Source organism: Phaethon lepturus, unplaced genomic scaffold, assembly GCF_000687285.1.
Source record: "Phaethon lepturus isolate BGI_N335 unplaced genomic scaffold, ASM68728v1 scaffold2522, whole genome shotgun sequence".
Lineage (NCBI taxonomy): Eukaryota > Metazoa > Chordata > Aves > Phaethontiformes > Phaethontidae > Phaethon > Phaethon lepturus.
Window position 1 is genome coordinate 299,350 of NW_010521134.1, and position 24,209 is coordinate 323,558.

The following is a 24,209-nucleotide window of genomic DNA, read 5'->3' on the forward strand; positions in this document are numbered from 1 at the left end:
CTTATGTCTGAAAGGCAGAATTCACGAGAAAGGGAGAATTTGTGTGCGACACCGCAGCCTAGTGAAGCACACATACCCTTGTACGAAGAAGGAATACAATGTATGCATCATATACCCTCAAATTTGCTAAGACCTTTTCAAATATTAAATGCAGATTTATATATATGTAGACTTGTACATTTACCTCAACAGGAGATTTCTAAAAGTTTGGCAGTACTATTCAGAAAAGACAGTTCTTCAGAAGAAAGCTGAGAGAGCAAACAAATGGTCAGGGACAAAGTACATGGCAAATACTCTTATTTGCTACAAATGACAGCTGTTAAAACAACAAAAAAACCCAATTAGCTAGCCCTTTGTAACAGATGTTTCTACAGCAAGTACTAGTGGTTTTGATTTTCATATTTAAAACTAACTATGAACAGAAAGTTAAAAATACACATCTGATGCATGAAAACAATCTCAGCTGATAACCAAATTAATACTGCAGATTTGGTAAATTGTGACCTTTATTATTTTGGAATTTCTAATGTAAATGTAAACCAATCATTCTGTAAGGTGATGATGCAAGCACCAGGGAAATATTATTTATTTCTGTTCTCATGTTATGAAATTTATTTTGCATCTGTTATTTATCCAAAAGTTGCCGGGAACAGGAATATACGTAGTTATACTATCAACAGCACTATGTATCTATTAATCAGAAATGAATCTAAGCTTTCAAACTATTCAAAAGCTCTTAAAATGAGGCAGACATCTCATAATTTAAGATTTTGTCTCCCCCATCACTTTTGGAGAAGAGAAAGTTGGCAGAAAATACAAAGGGGAAGGAAAAAGGAGGAAGATGCCTGTTCTGCAAAGAATTAAGGTAAAAGCAGATAATTAGGCATGTATATAAGTACTAAGCTACAAATTTTGCTTATATTCTTTAATATTTTAAAATTTTGAATTTTAACCCATGTTTAAAATATCTAGTAATTACTAAAAAAATTAATGATTTGTCAAAATAATTGTTTATGAGCAATGAAGAGATCAGTTTATTTGAACATCTCCCTTTAAAAAAGGAATTCTCTTTACTGTCTGTGGAAATGCTGAATGGAAAAGCAATCAGTAAAGAAGTAGCCCATAACCATTATGCTAATTGTTTCCTTCACTGGTGAAAAAATATTGCTGCCAAAGACATCTAACAACATCAATTCTTCATTCAGGGTTGAAATCACTCGTTTCAACACAATATTCAAAACACAGCTTTAAAATTACTTTTACTTCTTGCAGATGATCTCTAGACACTCGCAGTACCTTTTAACAGTACATACTACTGCTAATAAATTATATAATCAAGTAGCCTTGCTCTTGTTCCATCTCAAGTGGGAGTTCAAGAACACTGCAGACTGACATACATCAGCATTGCTCCAGAAAACTGGTCATGCTCCCTTTTCATCATGTCTACAAAAGTGTTCGTGCAGCCACATATTAATGCATGACATGGTGTGATCTAAGTGAAAATAACCAAGGGAAAAGCAAAGATTTGTCTCATTCCACATGAGCTCCTTCATCTGATTCACCACACAGCCTAACACACACACACCTGCTGCACAAGAGAAAGAGAATGTATAAGGGCAAAAAAGGCAGCTGAGACCCTTTTCCATTAATGAAACCATTTACTGGCAATTAAATTTCTGTCAAACTAGGATGTAAGCAACTTTGCTAACTCCCCTCTCTGCTCCTGGCTCATCTTGGTATTTCATCTGGCCAATACAGAGATTACATAAACAAGCTGGTCATCAGGCTTTAAATAAATAGTTGTCTGTGTTTTCAAGTGTCTGACAAAGATTTCCAGATGTAAAACTAACCCTACCATTACAAATTCGCTAGTTAAAATGCACTAACAAACACTGGTTTTAAACATGTACAAATTCTGGAGTCAACTGAACTATGAAAACAGTTCACTGGAATCCTGTGAAAGACTACTTAGAAGTTTTGCAAGCAATTAAAGCAAATTGCCTGGATCAAATCAGGCTCCTAGGGTACACTAGTATATGTACCAGCATGTAGAGTAAGTGCAGTTTTAGAATTTGACTATAAGCTAGTGTAAACTATGACAACATAATGATATTCCTGTAAGACACAACATTAAATTTTGACCAAAACTGGGCAAAACAACTTAGTTTTTCATATGCAATCCGTATATGGGCTTCCTACAAGTTTCCTATACACTCTTCAAGATGTGAATAGACACAACTTCCCTGCATGGAGGAAGGAGATCTACTGCTGGGGTTTCTTGCTTTTTCACATATCAAGGAACAGGTAGATTCCATCTCCATCCAGCCAATCAAGTTAACTCCAGTCTCCTTCATGAGTCACATCTTGATTAACCACCATCTACTTCTTGCATTCAGTACAACTTTACATTGCCATTTCCTTGGAAATAGCAGTTACGTATCTTCTGCAATGCAGACAAAGCTTCATTCAGATACTGAAGTGATACAACATCTGAATGCTTGAGAACTGAAAGGCAATCTGATCCTAATACAAACCAGGAATAACTGCAGGTGTGAAAAGTAGGAGGAAGAAAGATGAAATACACCTCTTCCCTTCCCACTGAAATTCCCCCAAAGCAAGGATCTCTCAGGAGCAAGAGAGTCATGGAGATACCATTTACCTTCCATTCTTGATTCTAAATCCCTTGAAAATTTCTAGAGATGTTTTTCGTGGAATGCAACACAAATTCCACTTTGAATGAAAATGCTTTCACCACTCAGGGAGGAAAAAAATCTCCACTCATTTCCACAGAAACCATTCTTCCCAGAAACATTCTTTGGAAAAGCTTAAAGAAGCGATTCTATCACTTAACTACTGGCACCCCTTGCAGCTGTGCGCTTTCTAGATCTCTACTTGGACAGAAGACTTGCATGAAAAAAACCCATGCCAGGCTCCGTCGCCTCCCCTTATTCTCCTAACTGCCAAGATTTTATGTCTATTTCTAAGACTTATTACATTTTAGTTTTTCCTGGTGTGGATTTCCTAGAGATGACCTTAAACACCCTTTACTCACCCAATAAATCTCTTTTATAAGCAGCCATTGTAAAAATGAGCTTTTATTTCTAAAACTGTTAAGAAAGCATGAAGTTATCACCACCTATTAATCAGTTACAAAAACTGAAACAGGAACCTTTTAAGATTAAAAAAAAACAAAAGCTGACCTACTGTTCTTAAATACCCTGACAAAACTTTCGGTATTTTGATCTTCCCCTCATTTGCACTCTGTCAAGTTGGAACCAACACATTTTAAAAAAGCCTTGTTTAATTTACATCCAACTGATCTTTTTAAAGTGTGCCATAATGAGTAACACGTAACAGAATAAAACTGTGAGCCTGAAAAAGATATTCCTACATTTTGGAGATTAAAATTCAACTGCCAGAACTATTTTGATATTGTGGCACTGAGATATCTAATTCCAGATCATCAATACAGAACAACCTCTTTGTGTGAAACAGTTGATGTAGACAAGTGAGACGCCAAAAAAATGTCATGGGGGAAAAGGAAGGCGCAGTTTCTTTACCTGTGCTAAAGACAGGAAATTTAAGGTTAATATACCCTCTGGTCACATATTTCTGAAATACTGGCTGATCGATTCAGGTAGGCATTTATAAAAGTGGCAAGGCAATGGCATTACAGTCTATACAGAGGTGATGCTTTCTTTAGGATGGAAGCTCCAAGAGAAAATATAAAGGGAAGTTCTAGTAAATTAATTTGCTAGAGCGTGGAGAGAGTGCGGAGAGAGCGAGAGAGCAGAGGGAGAATGCTAACAGAAGATCCCAGAAGAAGACACCACTCCAGATCCAGAGTAACCTAAAAATAAATTAGGACAGCATCACAAGTTACCAGTTCCCTAGACTGACTTCGAACTTCCCAGGCCCTGTCACTGCAGCCTGTATGAAATCCATGCATCTCAAGCAGGTGTGTGTGTTTTTGGACTGTGGATGAATGATACCCTAGGTGAAAACACTGCAGTTCTCTTTACCTGACAGAGCAGAGCCTCAGTGAAGTCCTGCATATCCAATATGCACGTGCGCAGAGCCTGTTGATGTGCTGTGTTTGGTTTTCTAGAAATCAGGAGCCATGAAGATGACCATGCAAAGAACACCTTTTCCCAAAATCTGCCAGGATCCAAGGGTACCTACGAGCTCTGGCTCAGCACTGGCCTCGTCTGGCTCCTTCAGAGTGACTCAGATGTTCTTACACACAGCCTGCCTGGGCTCCACAGCCCGCAGACACAGGCATGCATGCCCCTTTCTGAGCCAGCCAAGTGGGAAGCATGGTTCAAAGGCACCTGAGTGCCTCGAAGAAGAGCCATCCAGGCTGCAGCATGGGCAGCAACATCAAAATCCACTGCAAAGACATTCATTCTATCCTGACCTACCGAAATATATTTGCACCGTATTCCCAAAAGTATTCTGTAGTACACACATTATCTCTCTCTAATTACTTCAAAGAATAAAATCCAGCTATTCCAACTATTAATTACCACTTGTGAAGGAAAAAAAAAAATTAGTACACTAATTATTAAACTGTGGCACAATTTTAGGTCAGATTTATTTCATATCATGTTAATACAATTTAAAAATCTTAACATAAGGGTTATTATCTGCTCTTACGTAATTCCATAGCTGTAGAGGTATGAATGTTTTGTATGATGAAAACCTCATTAAAATATGTAAAGTTCATGGTGGTTCTTTGCCTTAAACCCAGTATGAACTAAAACTAATGCCTAACTTTTTGGGCTACTTCTTGGCCAATATGGTTTACACACCTATTTGTATTTTTATACAAACAAATGAAGGATTTTGCAGTTTATTAGTTCTTCTGGTTCACCAGTATCTCTTAATCATCTTTAAAATAGATGTTAATAACACAGAATCACAGAATGGTTAAGGTTGGACGGGACATTTCTATTCTATGCGTTACATACTTACATATAAGTTTTTTTATATAGTATCTTCTCCTGTTAGATTTTAGCAAATTGTTTTCATGTTGATTGATAAATATAGTCATGTGATTTAAGTAAGATTATAGTACGCTTACGGTGTTCTAGAGGTTTCAAAATTATTACCTATAACTTGTAAAGTAAAATAAACAAAATTAATTACAGATGAAAATTTGCTCAGACAAAGGAGACACCAACATGATAGAAAAAAATACAGTGAAAATATTATTTCCACCTAGTGATCAGCCCGTGTAGTGAGCTAAACCTCAAAGCAGTGGGGAAAAAGAAAAAAAAAAAAAAAAGAAAGAAAGAAACAAACAAACAAACAAAAACCCCAAAAACCAAAACAGATGGGAAAACCAAATTTCAGTCAGGGGAAAAGTTAAGTGTCCTTAATTCTGTTCACTTAACTGAACCTTAACATTATTTTTTTTACAGCCTCATCTACTATTGTTAATTAATATGTAATTAATAAAGACTTCAAACAAGAACTAACGTAGACGTGCTAAAACGCCTGGGTGCAAGTGATATGTATTATTCCTGTGAAGCCAAAGGAGTCATGACTCATCTCCCTGTTCACAGAGGGCCAGGAGACCATAGAGAAACTCCGCAAGAACATCTACGGAATCAAATCAGATGTCTAACAGGAAGGTACGTATCCTCAATTCCTACCTATGAAGAAATCTATCAAGGACATCAGGTAAGAGGAAAAAATTGAAGAAATACCTGCAGGTAAAACAAGTAACTCCCAGGGGAGTCAAGTGTCATCAAGAAGAAAACAGCCCCCCAAAAGAAGGAAACCAGAAATACTCACTGAAATATATGAACAGTGTTTTTTCTCAGACTAAAAAGAAAATGCACCCAGAACAAAAGCTGTTAAGGAGCTCATTAGATCAGGCTGACAAAGCCTGACTAGATCTCAGGTGACTCACTGACAGAGCAGAGCTGGAGAAATGATCAGGAAGACAGTGATTATATCCAACCTATGACCTTCAAGGATCAGTGCTGAATAATCATAAATTGAAAACGTAGGCTTCCTCAAATTCCCTGAAAAGAAAGGGAACTTGGAAATACTTGCACAAAGCTCCCAAATTCAATGTGTTGGTCAGTCATAAAAAAAATAAAGCATCAATACGTTGCCAGAAACCTAAGGAACACCTCCAACACATACGCAAAAAGCACAGGATCTAAACCATACCACTTGATGCTGAAACAGGAGAGCATTTTAAAAAAAGATGGAATTCAGATGGACATAAACCTTTACGGCTCAGAGAAATTTAGAGAGTAGTGACAATTCTCAAGGGTCTTTTCCAACCTAAATGATTTTATGATTCTAGGGTCTTGAGACAGAGAAGAGCTAAGTCACAACATGAAACCCACAGCAGAGATAATGACAGTGAAAACAAACAAAATTTGCTGAAGTACTTTATAGCAAGTGTAAATATATAATCCTGCATGGAGCTATGTGCACAGCCCCTTCACAACACACTACCCTGTGTCCAGACATACAGACAGACAAAATACGATTTCCCAAAATTATTTCTGATGGGATTTGTCTCACATTTTACAGAGCATTATGTAACTTTTTCAACCTCACCTTACAGTGCCGAGCTGCTTGTTGACTTGTCTACACAGTGGTTTGCACACTGTACTAGAAACACAACTACTGATAAAACCAGCTTCTTCAGTGGAATCAGTTTAAAACAATAAACTATCTTGCCCACCTCTACCTGGTGCTGCTTCCAAGAAAGGAGAGGCCCTGGCTGGTGAGTTTACCAGCAGAATGGGCCTGACCACTTCTACTAACAAAAGACTGAATGGAGGCAGACAAGCCAGAGACTACTCTATGGCTCCAAAGCCAAGTGACACAGAGTTGCCACATCCATACTCCAAAGCACTTCATGATGGGTCTCCTCCATGTCCCATGTGGTGTGCCTAAAAAATAATAATCTGTAGGTTCCCTCTCAGTCAAAATCATCTTAAATAAGGCAAGGGCTGAACTACCGCCCAAAGCAGTATTTTCATAGCATGAAACCTAGGTCTGTGTTGCATACCCTAGAGTGTTGATTAAGGACATGCAGCTGTTTCTGAGCTAGCGAAGGCTAGTGATGTCCTTGTAGCACTACACAGGCAGCCAAACCTGGTGCTGTGATGTTCATACTACGTGTGAGGACTGGTTCCAGGCATATTATTCCTCCCCAGGTACGATAATAGGAGAGCACTAGGTAGCACAAACCAAAACCACGCCAGAAAACCTTGATAATAATTAAGCCATAGGCTCTATCAGCAGTGCAGCAGCTGAACTCACACCCAGGCCTTGCTCTTTTTAGCAATATAAACTTAGTCAGACTGACTCCACCAAACAACTCTGAATTCCAGATTCCTCCTCCCTCCTGAGCCGTCACATTAATTATTTCAGACTACAAGGAGGTAGAGAAGCAGGCTCCCCCACCCATCCTCACACCACTATGGAACTGGAATATGCAGCTTCTAAATACATGAGCACATCTGAGTAACTACCACTATGATATTTTCTTAGTACGAATAACATGAATGTATGATCCATGTTATAAAGGTGTTTGACAGCTATTGCTATGTCTAGTGCTGCAGAGCTGTATAAATTTCTGCTCATCTTTCTGCAATAATGAGCAAGCTGTCTCCACTCTCCACCTTGCACAAAGACATTCAGCAGGGATCCCCTTGGTCCATGTTGGAAGAGCATCCTCCCCCTCTGTACACACCCCACAAGTACTTACAACTTCGTTATCTAGGTTTCAGACTGTTCCTGGCATGAAAGCAGTATTAACTAAAATTCTCTCTCTAGAATAGAACAGCAGAAAAGTGCAGGAATCAGGAGTATTACCATACCTTACAGAAGCTTTTGATATCAGTCAGGCCGTGTCAGCTATTTGTACAAGCAGATATGGCAGTAAGTCCTTCCTTTTTCACTAAATTTTTATTTACCGCAGACTCTTCTTCCTACAGAAGCCTCAGCTACAGTGCATCATTATACTCTACTGGATCACATTCCCCCCCACTCCGCCCCCAAGAAATTTTAAGACTAGGAGAAGACACCCACTTCGACATCATCATTTTTGACAGCTGAACAGAATTTCCATATTGACTCTTTCAGAGGTAAAACAATCTTCTCAAACCAGCACTCAGTTAGCCAAGTTAAAAAGTGATGCCAGTCAAAAAAAAGAAACCATGTGGGAAAGAAAATCAATTCCTTCACACGAGGCCCCTGCTGACTGCTCAAAACATTAGCAGGGAATGTGAGAAACTGCCTCCTATTCCTTACGGCCATATAATGGCTCCAAACCGGCTTAACACCCACTAATGCAATTCTGGAGCACAGCTTCAGTGGAAGAAACACACAATGCAACGACAAAGCAAACGCCTGCTCACGCAGGCCAAGTACACAGCAGCAACAACTGTAGATGAGAAAAAAAAGTAAACATCCCCCCCCAATAAGATCTTAATGGAAGGATCACAATCGAACTCGAGAGAAACTACAAGGAAAACTTAGACACTTTGCTTCCTGCTTGGTCTGTACAAGGATTTAGAAAGTACCTGAAGAGCTGTGCTTTTCCCCTGCAGTTCCTAGGCACAACTCTGAATCTAAAACAGGAGTTAGAAGCCTCCACACCACCTTGCCTTCAGATACAGGCTTGATTCAGTTTTAGTTTTCATGCAGGTCCTGTGATGAATAGTTGTACGTGTGCACAGGCACACAAAACCAAGTATTCGGTTACAAGGGACTTCATGGGAACATTTGACTTTATTTACAGGGAGTGAAATACATTCCTGAAACAAAATTTTAAGCTTAAACCTCTTATTCACTAAATTAAACTTGACCGAACACAGATGTTGAAAATGTTCATCATTTTGTATTTCTTTCTAAGAAAAGCAGAGTTTGCTTGTCAAAGGTAATCAAATTTATGCTGGCAATGATCAGGCACTGAACATAGACAATGCCTTCCACAAACAAATGGAAAGATTTCTCTTTCTGATTAGTCGTCATGAAGGCAAATGTTGATAACCATGTATTAGTATTTACCTACAAGAGCCGAAGTCAGATGACTCAAAGTAGGGATGCCCAACCTCCATCCTCAAGGCTACTCATTGCTGGTCAACCATTCCTTTCGGTCTCACATTAGTAACTGCTAGCTCTCAGCTGTCCGATTCCTTAGGGGCAGAGGGGACCACGATTTCATGTGTAAGCGCTTTCCGAAAGCAGCAGTGTTAGATCCTGCATGTGCAATACAGTTGAATCAGATTTGCTGAGCATGTGCAGATCCTTTGGGAACGTAAAACCCGCTGAACACGCATCGATCAGCAGCACTACACACAGGCACACACATATACTGAATTTGTTCACAGGAGAGGAGAGGAGGACGATTTTGGCAGAGAAACCTAGGCTGCTACAACAATGTCTATTACATAGCCCATTCAGCTGAGAAATCCAGACTCCACATTTTCAAAACTCAAGTTTCTATTAAAAAACACACACAATTTAACTAAAAACTAGCAATCTCATTTTTGCAGAACAATTCGTTCAGCGCCCTTAAAGCCTCCAGTTATACCAGACAAGACCACCATGCAACATTATTACTCCTAATGCAGAGAAGTTGCCTTCTGGATTAATTAAGAAGTTACTACACGGTGCGGTTAGGCTTTTTTTTCCAGTCTGCAACAATACAGACAAAAAGCATTTAAAGAAAATTAAGACTGCAAAGTCAACCAATTCAGAACGAGTCAGAACGTTGTTGACTTACGCAACTTTCATTCACATTCTTACAACTATATGCATCATGATACTGCCTTTCCTGACATCATCACATGATGTATTTTTCCACAACATATCTTACATGGAACACCAAGAAGAGTACTCAGCGAGCAATGTTCAGTATTTTGTGTTTGCTTGTTTTTCACAAAGTGGCCACCATGCCTTATTTACTGCTATCCACATACTCAAACTGCTCTGAATATATACCCGTATTGCTCAAAACTACTTGAGTGATGGACTTGATACGTGACCATGGAAGGACAGAACTCCTGTGCTCCTGTTTTCCTTATATGGATCACAGGAATAATTCGGGTCTCCCAAGCCATGCCAACCATTGCAGTTAAACATCTGAAACACCTGATTCATGTCATGAACTGTACAGGGCATCAAATTCCCTGCAACTGATGTCACTTCAAAAACATTGCACACGCAAGACTGACTTTAGATACAAATATATTTTAAAAAGTGATCTTTTAATACTTAAATGACAGTGAATTTGAGTATTTTTAAACCCATTTTTATGGGAACATTTTTAGACATATAACAAGATTTCCTCATGAGTCTACTGCATTCACCACTACTGCTTAAGTGCTTTGTGAATACTAATGACCATTTTCATACCATCTCTGTGAAGTGGGTCATGTCCTTAATCCGCAAATAGAAAACCCAAGATCAGTATTATCTGGTAATTAACTGTCAAATATTAGAGTCCCACAACCTGATTTTGCAGAATTACATACAACTTCATACACTCAAACACAGCTCCTCCTAATTTACGTATTTCTGTATTTTAATGGCTTTTTATTTATTAACTTTTTAAAACAATACCACTATTATAATCACATTATTATGTAAAATAATCCTTGGCGTAACATCTGAAAAAATATAGCATAGAAAATAAAACACATGCCTTAATACATATGGGCAAGCCCTGTAGCACAACTGCATTTTCTCTATGGACAGAAATTAACACCAAGTAACATCGTGACAATACAGTTATAAAAGATGAATTATTACACTTGAATGCATGCACACAGTTCTTCTTTGCAAGAACTACGTGAAACCAAGATGCAAAACATCTTTGAAAAGTTGTGGTCAGGTATGAATAGATATGAGTATTATTACCACATACTTTGCATAATAAGAATAATTGCAGAACGATGCTGTATGACATTACGCTGCTGTGCAAAACAAAAAGCCAGGAAATGCAAAATACAAGTATAAACTACAACACGAGTTGAAAAGCTTATTTGGCAGCATATTCTTGGCGTAAGATTCAAGTACAAGACTCTGGGGAAGCTTGTGTCAAGCAAGTTTTCAGCTCTGTTTCCTAATGGAGATTCACATAATACTTCAGTTCCCTGCATTCCTCGCAGTTTGTCACACAGCTAAGAAGTCACCAGAGATTTTTATTCCCTAACTTCGTTTTATTTATTGCTTTCAGCATAGCTTATAAGGTGCCTCTATTAAACATTTACAGCTTTCTAACACCAGCATACATTACCACTTCAGAAAATCTCAACATGTTGGGTCACGTCTAAAGTAAAAGATGGTATTGAAGCCATTAGAACTGCACCAGAGCACTTCTGTGGGAATATCTTTGGATCACATTCCTTTCAGGAATTGCCTGCAATGTTCTGGCGAAACATTAAGCTTTTTTAGAACAGAAGGTTAAAAAAAGATCAGATGTGGTTTTCCTTCAATTTTCATAGTCTCTTGGATGATTTATGACTAAATGCAGAAGTCGTAACTAAATGGTCATGATAATAAATCAAGTTTAGATGACTTCACCAGCCATCTAACCTATTCACTACTGAAGTTAACTATGATGAACCCAATCTGTTGTGGCACAGTTTTATAATTATACCATTAGGTGAGTGCTGATTATGTGGACATTTTGTTGATTGGAAGTGAGGACAGAACAAGAAGGATTCTTTCAAAGGTACCGGGTAATTTCTACATTAAACAGAATGATTACCCAAGCTAATCTCTTGCAGAGAACGAAAACCTGCATTGCTGCTACAGAGAGGAGTGAGAGCAAATCCACCTTGGATTTGCAAATCCACCTTGTTACAACACCTCTCTCCATCATTTTTGAAAAATCATGAAGAACAGGGAAGGTGCCTGAGGACTGGAGGAAAGCCAGTGTCACCCCCGTCTTCAAAAAGGGCAAGAAGGAAGACCTGGGAAATTACAGACCGGTCTGCCTCACCTCCATCCCTGGGAAGGTGATGGAATGGCTCCTTCTGGACGCCAACTCTAGGCACACGGATGAAAAGAAAGTTATCAGTAGTTGTCAGCATGGATTCACCAAGGGGAGGTTGTGTTTGACCAACCTGATGGCCTTCTATGATGGAGTGACTAGCTGGGTAGATGAAGGGAGAGCAGTGGATGTGGTTTACCTTGACTTCAGTAAGGCTTTTGACACTGTCTCCCATAACATCCTCATAGTGAAGCTCAGGAAGGATGGGTTGGATGAGTGGACTGTGAGATGGATCGAGAACTGGCTAAGCAACAGAGTTCAAAGGGTTGTGGTCAGTGGCGCAGAGTCCAGTTGGAGGCCTGTAGCTAGTGGTGTTCCCCAGGGATCAGTGCTGGGCCCGGTTTTGTTCAACATCTTCATCAATGACCTAAATGAAGGGTTGGAATGTACCCTCAGCAAGTTCGCCAACGATACAAAACTGGGAGGAAAGGCTGATATACCAGGAGGCTGCGCTGCCATTCAACGGGATCTGGACAGACTGGAGAGTTGGGCAGAGGGGAACCTCATGAAATTTAACAAGGACAAGTGTAGAGTTCTGCACCTGGGGAGGAACAACCCCATGCACCAGTACAGGCTGGGGGTTGACCTGCTGGAAGATGGAGAACTGCTCCATGGAGAAGGACCTTGGAGTCCTGGTAGACAGTAAGTTATCCACAGGACAGCAATGTGCCCTGGTGGCCGAGAGCGCCAATGGTATCCTGGGGTGCATTAAGAAGAGTGTGACCAGCAGGTCAAGAAAGGTTATCCTCCCCCTCTACTCTGCACTGGTGAGGCCTCATCTGAAGTATTGTATCCAGTTCTGGGCTCCCCAGTTCAAGAGAGACAGGGAACTTTTGGAGAGAGTCCAACGGAGGGCTACGAGTATGATTAAGGGACTGGAACATCTCTCATACGAGGAAAGGCTGAGAGACCTGGGGTTGTTTAGTCTGGAGAAGAGAAGGCTGAGAAGGGACCTTATCCATGTCTACAAATATCTGAAGGGTGGCTGTCAGGAGGATGGAGTCTCTTTTCCGTAGTGCCCAGTGACAGGACGAGGGGCAATGGGCATAAACTGCAGCCCAGGAAGTTCCACCTCAACATGAGGAAAAAATTCTTTACTTGTGAGGGTGACGGAGCACTGGAACAGGCTGCCCAGAGAGGTTGTGGAGTCTCCTTCTCTGGAGACCTTCAAAACCCGACTGGACATGCTCCTGTGCAACCTGCCCTAGGTGATCCTGCCTTGGCAGGAGGGTTGGACCAGATGATCTTCAGAGGTCGCTTCCAACCCCTACCATTCTGTGATTCTGTGAAATCCAAGACATGGCAATACTACTGTGTATGCAAGTCAGTGTTCTGAGTCAAAAATTAGAACAGCTTCTTCTGTTGTCTTGGATTAACAGCTCCAAAGGAATTCAGTACTGGATCAAGCTTTAGCCTGTCTACTAATGCACATAATGTGTATTTATTTCAGAATATGATACAACATAAAGACAAGGTTCAGTGCTACAAATGAAGTGACATCTTTTGTCTAATAAATCTGTCTAGTATTATTGACTGTGATTCACTGTGGATGTTTAACTGTCTCAAACGTATCTTACAAAGTTGTATCTTGTATAAAAGAATTTGTTAAGATTCAACATCTTAAAACTTCGTGAATTTCTTGCTGCTGCACAGTCTAAGAGCAATACAGGGACTCCAAGAAATGCCTGTTACATTTGCATACACAAATTAATGGTTGGAACAAGATGATTGCAATTTCTAACTAGAGTGCAAGGGTCTTAAATGAGGTCCTGGGCTTCGCAGCAGTATTATAATATGCAATCAGGTACAGCAAAACAGTTGGTGTGGCTTAACAAAAAGAGTGAGTCATGTCTCTCACTGGGGCCCCAGGCTTCAGAATGCTTGAGAAGCAAAATTCCCCGACCAGTTTCATGCCAGCAATACAAATCCAAAAGCAGGTTTCTAGCAGAAGACCGTAGAGATCTTTGGCAGTCACTACAGACACAAAAGGTATTGGTAACAGTGATAGTTATGATCTGCAGTTTCTTAACTTGGAATTAAGAAATACGCCGGACAAATTTTGCTACTGCTACTGTGTGACAGTAATAAAGATCAGCGTTCCCTTTTTACAGCAGGATACTCTAAATCATTCTCATTTTTATAAAACATCACCCTCTCATTACCTTTCACTTGAAGGATTCAGAGTATTTATTTCACAAAGGTTGAACCTTATTATCTTAAGTGACTGAGAGCTTCCCCTCTTCATGCTCACAGGCACAAAAACTGGACTCTCTCTAACTGACTCCTATTTCCAAGTTATGTTAGTAGCAAAAATCATTCTGACATGCTTGGTCCAAGTCTGCCAGGGAGGGGAACGGATTCAGCCCATCTAATTTTAGGCACATACATCTGATCTAGCAAGACCCTTTTTGTCATCAGTGGGGAGAAAAACACATATCTAGAACACAGTAAACCCTATCCCTATGCCAATGTCAAAAATAACTCTGAAGATCTCAAATACCTTGTTGTTTCTCGGTGCTTTTGCCAATACATATTTACTCAACTATTCCCATATCTTACACTTAAAAGTCGAACTATTCATGGATGGTGAAATTTTTTGCAGTGTGTTCATCCAGTGCACAGCCCAACAACTAGCATTCACAGACACTACAACGTTTGAAATAAAATGCAAGCAGAAAGGAACTAAAGATATCAGGAAGCAAAGGATTTCTAACTCCTTCCAAGGTATTGAGAATGACAGTTCTGTGTGATTAGGGCAAAATTTCCAGAAAAACAGATGGTTGTGATTTGAAGGTTTTAAGGGATGGAGGACCTACACATGTGTCTCCCACCCCAAGGCTTTATGTTGGCCTTGGATTAATCTTCTCAGGTTCCCAATTTGCTCTCCAATTTTAAGAACACCGTAAAGTAATACAGACACCACAACATGTTATCACGCTCAGATATCACTTCTATAATAAGACCCAAGTTACGTTAACCCTACCACCACAGGATTACAGTAAGAAGAACACGTATTTGTGCACGTGGTTTCCTAAAATATTCTCCAAACAACTGAATTCCAGGAGGCAGGTGACCATGGTATCAGCACAACCTGGATGCTTCGACGCAAAATTTAAGGTCTTGCACATAGTGGTTTTTGGTGGGGGTTTTTTGAGCATTTTGACACATTCTGGAACTCAGCAAGTCTTCTAAGAGACTTAAAAAAAAAAATCATCAGTGAACTAATTGTTTTTCCAGCTAATTCTTGTAGGTTTTTTGATGCAATTTATCTTTATATTGAGTATATACCAACACCTTTTCCAATTAAGACAACATTCATTACGCTGAACATAGTATCATTTCCTGTCCACTGCAAGACAGACACTGCTATCAAGTAGTTTTGCACTATTTTCAGTTTTACCATCTCTGCTAAGCAAGAACTAGATTTATATAATTGCCAGACTTCACTGATTCCTAGTTACAGTAGTAACTTTAAAGGAGTAACTTTATGCTTGTCCTTAGCATTACTTTTAGCTAACTCATAAGTGTTCTAAGCTTCATTACATTTAACTTATCACTCTCAGTCTGCATCCCTGTACAGATCAACGAGTAGTCCACAACACTGTGACTCACAAGCTGAGAACCACTGAACTGCAGCATTAAAAATAGGAGGAAAAATCAAGCATGGCAGTCAGAGCCAGATGTAACACTTGTGTTTGGGAGTGAATTTAGTGTTGATTCACCTGGTGAGGTGTAGCTTTCCACACTATCTTTCACTACAGTTAAGTAACAGTGCTGATTGTAATTGTTTTTCAATGTTTATAATGTTGCCAAGACCTACCATCTTGCATATATGCAATATGAAATACCTGAGAAGCTGATTTCAGACAAATAGTTCTGCTTCAGGGAAAATACCCTCAGGTCTGGTGTATTTTAAAATATATTCTTAAGCAAATCTCATAGCTCTGTGCTTTGGACCAAGGACTTCAAATTCACCCAGAGTTTTAAAAAAAATGTGCATTTTGTCCATGAGAAAGGGAACGGCAACTTCTGACAACATTAAAATAGAACTGAAAGATCAGGTTAAAGATTAGAAATAAAACATTATTCAGCAACATATTTGCCCATCAAACATCAAGTCAGTGTTAACTGTCTTGTTCACCATTGTCACATCAATTATATTTTTACAAATTTCATAAAATGGTAATAGAATGAACAAATCAGTGAAAACATCTATAGCTACAGAAACTTCTATTCTCCTTAGTAGACAGAACTAGAATAAGTATTGGTCAATGGCAACTAGAATTGACTGAATTCTTAAATCTAAAACATAAACTCTATTTTTAAGAAAAGAATTAGGCTTAACTTACACAGAACAGTATCAAAAGGAGACCAAATCAAAGTTGAAATAACAGTGCTGTCAAATTCTGTTCAAATTGGGCAAGTTCTAAGTCTTCTAATAAAAAGCGAGTTGAGAAAGTCAGTAATAAACTGATTAAGTCTTAGCAGCTACAACTTTCTAAGGTTCCATCTGTTCTGTACATGTGCCACCCTGGGTCTTTGCCAGATCTGAGGCCTGGGACTCTCTTCTGTATTGTCAGTGACAGGACATCCCTGCTGTGCTCTGTCAACAAAGAAGTAGCGCCTGTTTGAATATGGAGGTGACAAACTTGGAACCGTGTAGGACACAATTGATACAGACAGCCTGGTAAATAGAAACGGAGCTTGCTGGTCAAGAAGAATAGAAAATACGGATGGAAATAAACGGGGCATGGGAATACAGCCAAAGCATTATGTAATAATACCACTAGGGGAAACTAGAAGTGACAACTTTTGGAATATTTGCTGAAGAAGTGAAAACAGAGTGAACACAGTAACAAAGAATCTAACAAACAACATGGAAAAAGCGTAAAAACATTTCAGAACTAGGAATCCTGTTGAAGAATCAGCAAAGACAATAGATGAAGTTATAAGAGGCATGGCATACTCAAGAGAAACACTTTCTCTGCAGAAATATTTTTGTTGGTGTACACCATGAAAAGCATGGTAGAGGGTCTCGCATCAGAGCACTTCTTCATGGAAGACTCAAAGGGTCTGTTTCAAACAGAAATGCTGGTATAACTTAAAAACAGATTAACACTATGAAAAAAAGCTAGTTGCCAAAATGAGAAGGTATTTACTCCTTGAGCTTTGAAGAAACTACTGATGTGACTGAAAAATGTAATAGCAAAACTACTCAAGATCGTATATAATCTCTCACTTAAAACTGCCCTAGTACCAGTAGTTAACATAATCACCATCTTTAAGAAGTTTCTAAAGCAGATCAGGGAACTATAGACGAGTAAGCTTAGTATTTATAGTGAATAAAGTGGTGCTAGTAAGTCTAAAACAGTTGGGGAATAAGTGAGTAAATGTGATGTAACATGCAAGAGTTACCAGGGCATTTGTAAAATAGTTACACTTCACAAATCTAATACCACTAAGTAAAAAAGCTCCCAGAAGAGAAAGTGGGTTGACAGCCTACTGAATTTCAAAAAGGCATTCCCAAAAGCCTCTTAAAGAAATTAAGCAACACTAGAGTAACAACTAATGTCCTTTTGTGACCAAATAACTGGTGAAAAGAGAGGAAATAATGGTGGACCCTGATGGCTATGAATGTTATTGAATATTTCCTGTACAAGGAACAAGTAAATAAAATAGAATTCTTCAGCCTAGAGAAGAGGCAGCTGAGGGGAGTCATGCTCTCTGCAGCACTCAGTCACATTAAGAGGAAGCAGTTGTTCCCCACATCTTCCACTGGGACACCTCAGTGAAATCACATGGGAACAGATGGCAAATGACAGGTTCAACTTCAACAAAATATTCCAGGTAACTAAGCTGTAGACTTGTCTGTGGTAGGTTCTTCTGAATGTTAAATGCATCCATGAGCACAGGAAAGACTGGGCAAAATTTCAGAAGGAAAGCGCATACAGACCCACTGAATTCAGCGATGCTCCCTCTGGTTATGGGTGGTTTGAAAACTACCACCATGTGCTTGCTCTGTTCATCTATTTTTCTCCCTGTGCATGTGCTATTTATTGCCTCTGTTAAGAGTCAACAGGCAGAGCTGGACAGCCTCAGCGTGTACAGATGGGTTCACACACGCTGTTAGGTAACAGAAGAGGAAGAGAAACAAGACTGGCTAAAGAGACTAAGGGCACAAAAGACAAGAGACAAACCATTTGCTACAGGTAGTGTAGTACGCAGGAGGGGTGTGCTGGGTATAAGTGGCAATGTTTTGATGGAGGCGGGGGCTGCAGGAGTGAGTGTAACCTGTGGCGAGTGGACTGGAAAAAAAACAAAAAGTGAGAAGAAGTTTCACAGAAGCAAGGGGTATTTCCCCTAAGGGTGTGTGTGTATGTTTCAATCCCAGAATCAGTAATTACAATTTTAATTGACAGTAAAATAATTTAGGAAATTGGGTCCTGATCTGAATAGCCTACCTCTAGTTAACTGAATATTCTAAACCTGTGAGTTATTTTTCCACTTGAATCTCCCGGTTTCTCTTCCTCTCATTGAATAATAAATTCTGTGGTGAATATCAACACCATTATTTTCAAAGCCCCTACAGAAATAGAGGATTCTGTTGTCAGAACTGTGTCTCAGTAACGTTGAGTTTGGGGAATGGAACCTCATACTCTGTTTTTAGTAATGTGACAACTTCTGAACCTCATGTTTGTTTCCATACAGGGTGTAAGCTACTGCTAAATAGGAGTACAAAGAAGGTGGCAGAATGAGTTTCAAAAATGCGTAAAATATCAAAATGAACAAGAACTAACATCTCACCTGTAATAAATATGAGCCAGCAGTATCTGCACTGGAACTCTCATTTTGTATTGTATTCTGTTGGGTAATAGCATCTTCCTTCTTTCGCTCCTTCTGCCCTGCTTCATCATCTTCATACTCATCGAGGCTCTAAAAACAAAAATATTCAGTTATAAAATAGTCTTTGTATGTTGCTTTGCATGCTTCCCACGATTCACAAAATTCATGCAGCAGTGAATATTTTCAAAGATTAATTTAATATTTCAGAAAAGTTTAATCAAACATTTAAAATTTTTTTCCATGGATAGCGATATGTCCAATACAAGAATAAAGTCTGACAACTAACTGCTTTTTCTTAATCACAAAATAAGAAATAATTAAATCAAGATCCAGCATGTCAAAGCTTTAGGCAACGTTGTCCGAATTCAGTGCTAATCCTGGTGAGCAGGAGCTTGGACTGTACCTGAGGTCCCTTCCATTTGAATCATTATACAATCCTGTTTGTCATAAACAATAATTTTACTTCTAAGTAAGAGATATTGAGGAAGTACAGAAAAGGAAAAAAAGAGTTAGTTATACTCTTCACTCAGCAGATGACCTTTTGTGACACAGTGGCATCTGCTGAGATTGAAGTATCAGTCTCAATCAGCCATCTTAATTTTGCTCTCCTTGGTTTTACCTTTGAAAATTTACCATTGGAAATTAGTAATTTACAAATTAATTGGACAGTCATTAATTACTAACAATTAACATATATAACATTTTGGGTCTTCAACACAAATGTTTCATACTAGATTTGCTGAAATAATTGATTCAAAAGGATTACATTTCTAAAGCACTGACTGCTGACAAGGGAGAGACAGGAAAAGTAAATAAATAAATTAATTTAAAAAAATTCAGTAACACTGCCTGTGTTCTAGCTCAAAGCCATGCTGAGGCCTGGGTAGAAATGTGAGGACTCAACCAGCTTTGGACCAAGTCAGCTATGTCTAGATCGGTCTACTAGTTTAACGTACACAAATTTACAGAAAGAAAAAAACCCACAATCTCATGTTTAGAAGACCAACTTGAAGCAAACATGAAGTTCCAAAAAAATCTGACCACATCACAAGTTGATTACCAGCACTCTGCATTAAAACAAGAGGTTTGTGAGACCTAGTTACAAAACCACAGAGAACTAACCATTCTAAGATAGTAGAAAAAGCTTCTAAATTAATGTGCAGTAGGCTTGAGAAACAGAGAACAGCGCTACAAGAAAACGAAGATGAATGTCATATTATTTCAATGGAAGTTTCTAATGCACAAAAACCAAAATCACTATCCTAAGGCTTAGGAACTGACCATCTCTTACATCATCTTATCCAAAGGACACAAAACTAGTCAAAAGCATATAAGAATAATGCTGCAATGTAGTATTTTTTAAAAAAGAAAACCAGTGTTATTCACTAGCTGAAAATAGCACTAATATATAAAAAACTAACTTTAGCTGCTCCAAAGCAACTATGCTGATAGAAAACTGACAAACTAGAAAGGTATACATTTCCAAAAGTGAACATAATAAAGTAAACATAAGGGAACCTCAATAAAGGCCATTTAAATTCTCTGCAGTAGCACTCATGGCAGAATACTAATGCAATTTCACCAGTCTACTTCTAACCAGCATTTTAATGCAACTGATGTAGACCTGTCTACTTCTATCACTGAGAAAAGGCATACTTGAAAGATTACTGCAGCTGAATCATGATACATTAAAAAATACTTACAGTAAGCAGTCTTTTCAAATAACATAATTCTAAACATTTAATTTGGTTCTGTCAGGTCCATTTTTAACAAAGCATTTAAAAAACAGTCACGGCACATTCTAGGAGATGATGGTTAAATCAACATCCTCTAACTTCTACAAACTGTAAAGCTTAAAAATTTTGGTAACATAAACTTAAGTCTGCATCCTAATTTATCCCATTATCCTAATAATCTATTCCGAAGTGACAAAATAAGAAATAATGAGCCACTACTCCAACAAGCAATGGAGTGATCTTCAACTCTCACAAAACCAGCCTTATTCAGAAAGAACTATGAAGCTCACAGAAGGTATCATGTAAATTAAGACTAATGTCATGCAGATGAAGAATGATATCGTGTTAGAAAAACAGGAAAACTTTCAGATTGTTCTTCCAGCCTCCAAGTTGCTCATGTAAGAGAATGAAGATCCCAGATAAACTCAAACAAAAGGGCAGTGTGACATGAATTTGGAAGAGCAGCCTCTCATAAATGTAGAGGAAAACTGACTGGCGACAGAAGAGACCAGTAATCTTCACACACCTCAAAAGCAGCCTTGCGTTTTCAGGGAACAACATTCTTTAAGGAGAAGCTTAAAGCTCAAATTACAGTACTGCAGTCTTTGTAGCAACTGAGTAGACAAGTGCTCCTTTCTTCACAAATTCTCTCCTTCAGATACATGCTCCTCATAAGCTTTCCAGAGACCATCAGCATTCCACAGAAATATTTTTCTCCAAATACAATTACATCTGTGAGGAAGAATGTTCTTCTCTCTTTCGATAAGATCACCTGCTACTAACTGTTCTTTTAGCAGTTTTGGACAGGAACAAAATGTCATCATCTGATACATATTTCCAGCCACAAAATTTTAAACGAAGCATTTTCAGTTAGGGTTTGCCCGTGATGTCCATTGCTACCCTTTCCTTTCTCAAGAAGGTCCAAGATCACAAAAACCTGCTAATCAATACCATCAGAAGGTATTCACCCCCTCCCCCAAATTCATACTTCTGAAGTGAAAGGCTTTCTTCCCAAGCACAGAACAGTTAGCTGAACAGTTTATGTAAATCAAATTTGGAGCATATAAACTCTGCTTTAAAGGCTACCGGGGCTTGCTCACTGGAGCAGGTCTCAAGTCAGCTGGGGCCAACACAAGTTTCAATTGTGAGAACCACAGAAGCAGCAGGTTTTTATTACGTCTTACAGATGAGGTACAAGAGTCATGGACAGGTTGATCTTCACCATTTGCAGCTGACGTGGCACATATGGCTAGCATCGCCAATGCCTTCCTGCCCTAAAGCTGATTACTAGTCACAGTCAAGGACCTTCTGTGGTTTCCCGGGCACAAAGGTTATGTTCCCCTTCCAAACATACGGACACGCACATACGTGCATACTAATTTAAACAATGCCCATGAAATGCCTGCCAAGCACAAGTCAACATGATAGCAACTACAGAATTTTAACATTTTACTGCTTTTTACTAAAGTTACTAAGTTTTGTTTCAGTAACCGCTAGGCTTAATAAGGAAATCCATTTGTTTTGACCCATGATGAAATAAACTTTATGCAAAATAATACTTTACATTCAATATCCTGCTTATGCACTTCTCCATCAACTTCAGTTAGATTGCTAATCTTAACGCTATTTATATGCTAAGCTAACTTTTAAGTTAATAAAAATCAACAAAAGTCAAGTTTCAGTTGACAGAGTAGATATTACTGAAAAATTAAAAAATGTCCAAAGTGTCGTTACACACTTCAAAAATCATTTTTGTTCAAACTGTCCTGCAGCCGAAACTGCCTCAGCCCACAGGCCATTTCAATCAGATGGATTACTGCGTTGCTCGCGTTGCAGGCTTCTCTCAAACACTACACTTTGCTTTAGAAACTAGTTTAGCATCACTGAAAAAGACATAAATGCAGTAATTACTTTCTCTGTCAGCACAGCTGAGAAATGGACTTGTAACCACCGAGGTGTAATTCTGACCCATTATATAATCCTCTCTATCCATTCCCTTCCCCCTGCTTTTTTTATTTTGCTGCTAGGCACATACCATTTCAGATTCTTATTTTCCATTAAAATCATCTGAGTTTTGTACAGCAGATATTCAATGTGACATTCCCACATCTGATCCTAATATAAGGAATCCACAGAAATTCTTTAGGTTTTCTAGCATTTCAGTAAATGTTTGAAGCTGTACTATAAACATTTTTCCGTAAACCTCTAGTATGGAAAATACAAGCAGAGTAAGATGCTTTCAAAAGAATCAGACTGATGAAGGAAACAGCCGCAGAGATATCCCCGCATTCCAGCGCACCACCAGCCCGCAGTTTGAGGAAACATTGTCCAAAGACCATTTCTAACGATCCACTGGTTTGCTTCCTATAAACATTTGTGCATTGCTAAGAACAAACAAAAAATTGGGGAGAGGCTGTCTTTCCCACAAAAACAAGTGGTATTCCTGCATGCAAAAGATGAGTTTCTGAGTGCACACAAGCCGCTCTCACCACAAGAAATGGTGCGCGAGTCGAAATGTCGCTCTCCCCATCCCCCTGCATGCAGCAGCTTGCTTCTGCCTCGCAGTTCCGCTGGCCGAGCACGTATCTAAGAGCTTCCCAGTTCATCTCATGAAAGGTCAGTCAGGTTAGTTTCAGCAGTTTTAATTAGCCCAGTTGATTTTGCCTGAACCAGATGCAAGCCCATTCCAACTATTTATTTCGCTCAACTCCGTTGAACTACATCAGCTTTTTGAAAATGATGAGCACTTGAGATAATCACATATTTAACCAGGACAACAAGATGTGCAAGCAGATACATACTCTCAGTAAAACCCTGTGTTCAGCTTCAACTGGGCAATAAATAGAATGTCTACGACACAAGCACCATCAGTTATCTTGACTTCTTTTTAACTTCTTAACCATGCTAATGTTCTAGGAGAGGAAACAAATCTAGGCTTCTTCCCATTGTCCCAAAACAATTTTCAATAATTAAAAAAAAAAAAAATCAATTTTACCACAAGGACATTTTCCATGTTTAGTAAAGTTCAAAGCGCACTACCAGAATTTCATACCAACATGTTGGAAAAGTGCCAAGGCTTCTATTAAATGTAAACATTTCCTAAAAACTTCCACAGTAGAAATAGGAGATAAAATATAAGAATTCTGTTTTTAACTCTGAAAAAAAATGTCACTAGGCAATTAACTACAACAAAATACATTTTTGGAATCCACATTATTTTTCCCACAGCTGATCATTCAGAAAAGTATAGAAAAATTAACTGCATATAAAAGACAACTATTTTACACACTATTTCTTTATAATCACTCTTCTTACTGCAGCACTGAGAACCAAATGATTCCTTGATTTACCATGTGCAAATACCATCTCCCTACCTCTGTTCACAGTACCAAACCTTTCTGTCATCACCTCTCAAAATACACAGCAAAAACAAGCAAAAATCCCAAACCTCAGTGATTTGGTATTACCGTTTCCCTTCAGAAACACTATTTTTAATCATACTTTTTAAACACACTTTTATTATAATGTACAGGCAGTACCCAAAATATTTAAGTAAAGCGGATTTACAGTAATATAATCTTTTATTAGAACAA

The 24,209-nt window shown here is 38.7% G+C and overlaps 1 protein-coding gene across 1 annotated transcript in view; it reads right to left on the reverse strand.

Annotated features, from left to right (window-relative positions):
• PAWR (PRKC, apoptosis, WT1, regulator) overlaps window positions 1-23,222 on the reverse strand; it is a 42,362-nt gene extending 19,140 nt beyond the window's left edge. Inside the window, exons 1-2 of the mRNA XM_010281410.1 lie at window positions 23,106-23,222; window positions 18,842-18,970 (exon numbers count right to left, since the gene is read on the reverse strand). Coding sequence (XP_010279712.1) covers window positions 18,842-18,970; window positions 23,106-23,222 — 246 coding nt within the window. The remainder of the gene's footprint in view (window positions 1-18,841; window positions 18,971-23,105) is intronic.
• Between the last annotated feature and the right edge of the window lie 987 nt (window positions 23,223-24,209).